Consider the following 7,587-nt stretch of genomic DNA (forward strand, 5'->3'; position numbering starts at 1 on the left):
GGCTCTGCCGCCTGCAGCCCCGCGTCGCCATGAGCACCGCCACCGGCACCTTCTCTCTGCAGCAGCCCCTCAACTACCGGGCAGGCGGCCGCGTGGAACCCGTTGACGGCGGGCAGACCGAGGACGTGTACGAGCCGGCCACGGGTACGTGCTGCCCGAACTTCTTCGGGGTTAACTCGTTAGTTTGCCTCGGGGGGGGTCGGATGGGTCGGCACAAGGCAGGCGGTGTAGCTGTGTGTGGTGCTGGGAGGGTAACGAGCTCAAGAAGAAACCTACAGAGATTGGAGGTGATGAGCGGCCGGAATGTGACTGTGGAGGAGGGCAGGCTTTGGGTTTCACCCCCGAGCTGCAGAGCTCCTCCACGACCGAGTGGGTTTGGGTGGGAGCTATGAAGCTCTATGGTGGGACTAAGATCTCGGGCTTTTGTTGCAAGATTATTTTGCTGGGATTTACTTCTTGTTTTGTGTTTACAACAGGCCGAGTGATAACGAAGCTGCTGTGCTCCGGGGAGAAGGAGGTGGACCTGGCTGTGCAGAGCGCCAAGGCTGCCTTCCAGACATGGAGCCGCATGTCGGGCATGGAGCGCTGCCGTGTGCTGCTGGAGGCTGCCAGGCTCATCCGGGTACTGCGCGGGGCTGTGTGTGCACCCAGCTGGCTCTGACCCTCTGTCCCCCTCCAGGAGCTCCAATGGAATGCAGGAGCTGAAAGCTACCTTTGCCCAGCAGACTGTGGGATGCTTTGGGCAGGGCGCTTGGTCTTATCGTGCCGGTGTGTCCTATAGCTTCTTCCCTGCTTTGCTCTGTGAGAAGACATAAAGCTGAAGCCATCCAGTCCAGATATTGCAAGGCATGCATTTTCCAAGCTGAAATTGCGTAACTGACACATTCTTGAACTTTCAGCTTGACAGACCCTGCTGTCGTGACTGAAGTGTCTTTCTTTAGCAGTAAAAAACCACCAGATAAACACATGAGAAACAGAGGGTACAGATATGCTGGCTTCATAACAAACTCATTTGTGAGATAGCATGTTCTTAGACGTCAAAATTAGTCCCCATCGAGACATTGGTAAGAAACCAAACCTCTCCCCAGTGTCTATGCAATGAGAACTGTTTTCTCTTTCGGCCAAACTTCTGCTTCTGCCAGACTTCCACAGCAGGGAATGTTTCTGCCTGGGATACAGTCTGCTAAAGGACACTTCCCAGCTGCTTTGTTTTGCCCGTCCTTCACTGAGTCCTCTGTTTAGATCTTGCTGTTTGCTCTTTCCCCCATCTTACTTCTGTGCATTCCAATCATTGTTTACCATCTGTCTTCTCTGTTCAGGTTTGCTAATCTTTTAGATAAGCAGAGCTGTTAAGCAAGACTGCAGGAGCAGTGAACCCAGCAGCTGTCTGGCATTCACCTGTGATCGGTTGCCATTGGCAAATTGATTAATGGTAGTTGGAAACGTACATTTTAGAGACGATGATTACTTGAAGCAGAGCTTCAGAGTTGTGCATGGGAAGCTCCTTGTGGAGTGCTACTGTGGGCTTCTTTGATGTGTAATCATTGTGCTCTTATCCTCACAGGAAAGGAGAGATGAAATTGCCACCTTGGAAACCATCAACAATGGGAAATCCATCTTTGAAGCCAGAGTGGATATTGACATATCCTGGCAGTGCCTGGAGTATTACGCAGGACTGGCAGGATCTCTGGCTGGTGAGAGCTTTATTGGAGTTTGCTCTTTCTTTTTTGTCTTGGTGTTCCTTGGTTAACTTCTACTATACAAGGCCACCTTTGGTGTTGGTTTCTCTAAGAGATGCTTTTTCTGAAGATGTTGGAGTATTCTCAGAGATCTCTACTTAATGCTGCTTTGTGTGTCTGTTTGCAGTTTGAGATCTGACCTCAGAGGCTCTAACTGAACTGGAAGGAGCTTTGTTCTTCTCTTACTTCTGTCTGTTTATCCTCTTTGCAGGTGAACACATCCAGCTTCCTGGGGGATCCTTTGGATACACTCGCAGGGAGCCCCTGGGTGTGTGTGTTGGGATTGGAGCCTGGAATTATCCCTTCCAGATTGCCTGCTGGAAGGCTGCCCCAGCCCTGGCATGCGGTAATGACCCTAAAGCAGATCTCTCTTAGACCTTCTGCCTACTTAAGCTTCTCTTTGGTGCTGGGGGATTCTGTGGGGGAGAGTGATTTGGGGATTGAAGTTACAGACCCTGGGGTTGCCTTGAAGGAGGCACTGAAGGATTTGCAGAGCCTTCAGGGAGGAAGGGACAGGAAATGTGAATGTGACAGATGCTGAGGGGCAGCGAGTGCACCAGGAAAGAGACCGATGGCTTGGCTGTGTACCAGGGAGGGATGTCTTTGGAAATATCTGCAGTACATGACCAACATCCCCATCTCCCCAGCCTTTCCCAACAGGAGATGCTGTTCTCTTCATTCTTTGATTGCAGAGAGTTCAGCCAAAAATGTTTCCTCCTCTCTTTGGTGGAGAGATTTTTGAGATCAGCAGAAACAAACTCATTGTATTGGGTGGGTTTTTTGTCTGGCTTTTTTTCCCTAAAGCACTTCGGGTTTTAACCCACCTTGCTTCTGTCTGGGTTCCCTTAGGCAACGCTATGGTCTTCAAGCCCTCTCCTTTTACACCCATTTCTGTGCTGAAGTTGGCAGAGATCTTCATAGAGGCTGGTGCTCCTAAGGGGATCTTCAATGTGGTGCAGGGTGGAGCGGCCACAGGACAGTTCCTCTGCCACCACCCAGATGTGGCCAAAATCTCTTTCACTGGCAGCGTGCCCACTGGTGTCAAGGTGGGAACTGGGGGGAACACGAGGGGTTGTGCACCAGCCTTCCTGGTGTGGTGGGGAGCTTGATGTGTTGTGTGTGAGGAGTGTGGGGATGTGGTGTGAGTTGGCGTGCCTGGGGACAAGCAAGGAGCTTGAAGCATTATGCTGGAGTCCCAGTTAGTGCACTGGGCGTGAGCTCAAGCACTTAGGGCTTTTAGAGCAGCCCCTTGGTTGTCTTCACTCGTTCACTTGAGGGCTCTGAGTTGCTAAAGTGGGCGTCTATGTGGGGAGGAGGCTGCATGAACCACCTGGGAAAATGTGTGAATGTTTCTGGCAGTGATAGTTCAGCTGAACTGCGTGCAGCCTGCTGGTTTCAGAAGTAGCCTACTTTCTGTGAATTTCCCACCCTCAATTTAGTCTAAACAAATGAAATGTTCCTAAAAGCATTGAGAAGAGGGGAAATGTTGCCCCTTGAACCTAGCCTGCAGCCTCCCTGTTGGCCGTGCATCACATGTCTCTTTGTCCTTATCAGATCATGGAGATGGCAGCTAAAGGGATCAAACCGGTGACCTTGGAGCTCGGGGGCAAATCCCCCCTTATCATCTTTTCAGACTGCTCCCTGGAGAACGCCGTGAATGGAGCCCTCATGGCCAACTTCCTCACACAGGGAGAGGTGTGTATCCGTGGGGCAAGGCTGTGGCTTGGGACCAGAGGCAGCCTGAGAGCTGTTGAGGTAGCCAGCCTGTGTCCTTTTGTAGTGAGGGATGCCCTGAAGCTGCTATCTTGCCACGCATCTCCCTGTGCAGTGCCACAAAGGAACCTCCGGTGCAGGGTGTCCCAGCAGGGCATGGACACCTGTAGCATCTTTCCCTGAAGTGGAGCCTCTCTGGCACCCAGTACCCAGCTCAGAGCAGCTACTCCTGTGCCCTGGGTTCCACTTTGGAGCACAGAGTTCAGAAGCAGTTTCCTCTGGAGAGGGAGCAGATCCCAGTCCAGTTTGCTGAGCCATACCTTTCTGGGGCTCTGTTGGCCCCACGTTTGGGTTCTTCATGTTTTTTGCAGGTTTTGTTGGCAAATTGTGTACCTGTTTTATCCCTGGGAACTGAACAGTTAGCTTATCTGCTGGTGACATGCTTTAGCCACCTGGTGGCATCAGTAGAGCTGTGTCCGGAAAAGACTGTCCCATGCAATCAGGAGCAGAATTGTCTGCTGTCCCTGGAACTTCACTGTCCCCAGGCCAAGCTGGCTGTTTTAGCAGCTGTGAAGGGCCTTTTCTGAGAGTCTGTAGCAGGACCCATCCATAAAAGTTTGCAAAGTGCTGTGTGTCTAATTCTGAGCAGCTTGCTTTGTATTCCAGGTGTGCTGCAATGGCACGCGGGTGTTTGTGGAGAGGAAAATACTGGACACCTTCACAAAGGAGGTGGTGAAACGCACCCAGAAAATCAAAGTTGGAGACCCACTCCAGGAAGACACACGGATGGGAGCCCTCATCAACCGGCCCCACCTGGAACGTGTCCAGCGCTTTATAAAGCAGGCAAAGGAGCAGGTGAGATTGTAATGCTGCCTTGTCAGCCCTGAAATGTCTCCTGTTCTTTCCAGACAAGCAGACCAGTAGCTGCTTTCTTACCTATACCTTCCTGTAAGCTGTGTTCTTGGAGTGGTTGAATTACACAGTAGGTGTCTAGGTGCTTTTCACATCTGATACTGCCACTGTGTAAAATGGGAGAATCCATGCATTTGAGCAGGTTGCTTTTATATGTTGTGGTCACGTCTTACACCTTTGGCTGTTATCTCACTTGGCTTCCAGTTTTGTTGGTTGGGGAAAGCGTTTATTAAGGATCAGAAGCTAAATCCACAGTGTGCTGGAAGCAATCTCTGTAAGAGCACCAAGACCTACCCAGCCTTTTTTTTTTTTTTTTTTTGGCCTTTTCTCCAGCTTTGTTGTAAAGTCTGGAGATGTTCTGCATGTCAGCACTAGGTGTGTGGCCAGCCATCTTGGGGATGGGCTGGAAAAGGGGAAGTATGAGTGAAAGCCCTGATCTGCTAGTAATGCTCCATTAGCATACCTGACCTGGAGGGGCACCAGAGAAGGCTCCTTGGATGGGAGAATAAGTCTAGCAGCAAGCATTGGCCAGCCAGAACTGCAACAGCTGGGCAGGATGCCATGGACATGCCTGCCTACTTTCTGCTTGCTTCTCTTTCAGGGTGCTCAGGTGTTGTGTGGAGGAGACCTGTATGTACCAGATGACCCCAAGCTGAAGAATGGCTTCTACATGCAACCATGTGTGTTAGGTACGATCCTTCCTGTTAAAGGCATTATGGTTCTCTGTGTGGATGTTGCTGAGTTTCTTCTAGATGAAGCTGTGTACCCATCTTTCTGTATGCCTGTGGTGTGGACAGGCACTTGTACCAGAGGTAGCTGTGGAACCTGGAGCAATAGCTACGTAGTGCTGAGTGCTGTCTCGAAGGCTCTGTGGGTTGCAGAATGCACAGGCTCTGCCACTAACTTTTCCTTCTGAATGCTGCCATGCTTCCAGGGAACTGCAGAGACGACATGACGTGTGTGCAGGAAGAGATCTTTGGGCCTGTCATGTCCATCCTGCCATTTGATACAGAGGAGGAGGTCATAGAGAGAGCCAACAACACCAAATTTGGCCTGGCAGGTGGTGTCTTCACCAGGTACAACTGGGAAGCAGGCTAGGGAGGGGAGGAGTAGGGAAATGCTGTAGCAACTTGATGTTCCTCTCACAGTGTTTGGCATGGGCATGGATATCCTCCTCCAGGAAAGCTGTAGCAAGACAATGCCAGAAGAGAACTTTTTAAATGACTGCGTATCTCCTGTTTTTCCTGAGGGGGTTAGGTGGGCCCAGCTGTCCTTCAGGCTCCTTCCAGCCTGCGCTTGGCCAGCTGCCTGCCCGCCTGCACCTCCAGGAGGCATTCACCAGGAGCCTGCCATGCTGCTGAATGTGTGCAAAGATGGCTCTTGGCGGCTTGCCGTAGTCTGCTTTGCTGGTGTCCTTGTCCTGCCCTCTCAAATGAAGTACTGTGCTGAGTGTCCTTGGGAATTAAGTGTTGTATCCTCTGAGTAGGGCAAGCTGGGCTCTGAAAACCACTGCAACCTGCTGGGGGTCTCGCGGATAAGGGGGTGAAAGGAAGGGCTGTAGCTGAGCTGCCATTTTCCTGCAGGGATATCCAGAAGGCTCACAGGGTAGTGGCTGCTCTCAAGGCTGGGATGTGCTTCATTAACAACTACAACATCAGCCCCGTGGAGCTGCCTTTCGGGGGATACAAGTCATCAGGTGAGCAATGCTTGGCCTTCCCTGGACTCAGCTTCTGTATGTCTGTGATGGTGGATGTCAGCAGCCTGTTGCTGGGGCAGACAGGCACACTGATTGCCTCTAAGGCATGGAAACCTCACTGGGAAATCAAAGGGAAGCTGTGGAAAGGATTATGGCTTTGTACTGAGCGAGCACAGAGGTGAGCTTTAATATACACAGCCTTCCTTGCAACAGAGCTCACCCAGTTCTTGGTCAGGAGTGCTGCCATGAGGTGGTGCTGTGTTTGCACTGTGTGTGTGGCTTGTGGTCTCCCCAGCGTGGCTGTGTGCTGGTTGTGAGTGGTGCTTGGCACTGCCTGTTGCACTCACTTCTGCCCTGTCCTTGCAGGATTCGGCAGAGAGAACGGCCGGGCAGCCATCGAGTACTACTCGCAGCTGAAGACTGTCTGCGTGGAGATGGGTGATGTGGAATCTGTGTTTTAGTGGCTCTGAGGCCATCTCAGGAGAAATGTGGATCATTTACACAGCAGTAAAGTGCCCTAAAATTTTAAGTGCCTGGGAATGGGCAGAGCAAGAACAGCTTTTAGCTATCCTGCTCCTGCAAGGACAGTGTGCACCCCCACGCACCCCCACACACCCCCATCCCCCTCGGTCTGTGGGCCTCCTCTGTGCTCTCTAGTGAAAGATGGGGACCTCAGACCAGGAGACAGTGACTTGGCTTTCAGCAGCAGCACCTGCAGCTACCAGAGGCTTGGTAGTGGCAGAGACCCAGCCCAGGCTGCTTCACCCAGTGCACCTTGAACACTGTTATCCTCCACCCTTAGTTAATTCCAGTTCTGGCTTCTTAGCAGGTATGACCCTGCTCAGCGTGTGTAAAAGCTCTCAGGCACATTAACAACCTGTAGCTCTTGGCTCTGTCTCCTCTCTGACTATGTAAAAACCTTCAGGTTAGGATTTTTTTTTCTCTAGCACACTTGTGAACACAAGTTCTGTGTTTTTTATCTGTGCCTCATGATACTGTGAGGATGTTGAGGCAGCATCAGCTCACCAGGCATTGCTGCAGCTGGTCTCTACACGCAGTGCACAGCGTAACAAGAGTGGTAGTGAGCTCTAACATGAGATGTCTTTTGATTAAGACAGGCAGCAATCTGTTTGATTTCCTTTCTCTGGGCCTTCCTTCATAAACATGCTAATTCTATGATGATGAAATAGCAAATTAAAATGTTTGCTCACATCTTTTCTCTTGTAGCAATCAAATAAATACTAACTCTGTTTGGAACATCTTATTGGAGAGTGACATGACGTGAGGAGTCCAGAAAAAGGGTCTGGGTGTGAGCTGGGCTGTTGCTGGTTAAACAAATGGTTTATAGGATTGCTTTTCATTCACCAAAGTCAGAAAAGCTGGAGCATCCTTGCCTGATAGGCAGGTTGCTACAGTCCCATAAAATCAGAGTCATACTGCTTTTCTGCCAAATTTCTTTAGATGGCCCTCTGTAACTTCAGAATGAAAGTGCAGAACTGACAATTTCATTTTATTGAATGAGGAGGA

At 50.8% G+C, this 7,587-nt stretch overlaps 1 protein-coding gene across 1 annotated transcript; it reads left to right on the forward strand.

The window, feature by feature from the left end:
• Positions 1–6: 6 nt before the first annotated feature.
• Positions 7–7,324, forward strand: ALDH9A1 (aldehyde dehydrogenase 9 family member A1). The gene is made up of 11 exons (XM_003208557.2): positions 7–144; positions 477–622; positions 1,565–1,694; positions 1,951–2,085; positions 2,589–2,785; positions 3,294–3,434; positions 4,119–4,307; positions 4,966–5,053; positions 5,299–5,440; positions 5,948–6,060; positions 6,427–7,324. The coding sequence occupies exons 1-11, from the start codon at positions 30–32 to the stop codon at positions 6,519–6,521; spliced, it is 1,491 nt and encodes a 496-aa protein (XP_003208605.2). The 5' UTR covers positions 7–29; the 3' UTR covers positions 6,522–7,324.
• The last annotated feature ends 263 nt before the right edge of the window (positions 7,325–7,587 follow it).

This window comes from Meleagris gallopavo, chromosome 10 (genome assembly GCF_000146605.3).
Source record: "Meleagris gallopavo isolate NT-WF06-2002-E0010 breed Aviagen turkey brand Nicholas breeding stock chromosome 10, Turkey_5.1, whole genome shotgun sequence".
Classification (NCBI taxonomy): domain Eukaryota; kingdom Metazoa; phylum Chordata; class Aves; order Galliformes; family Phasianidae; genus Meleagris; species Meleagris gallopavo.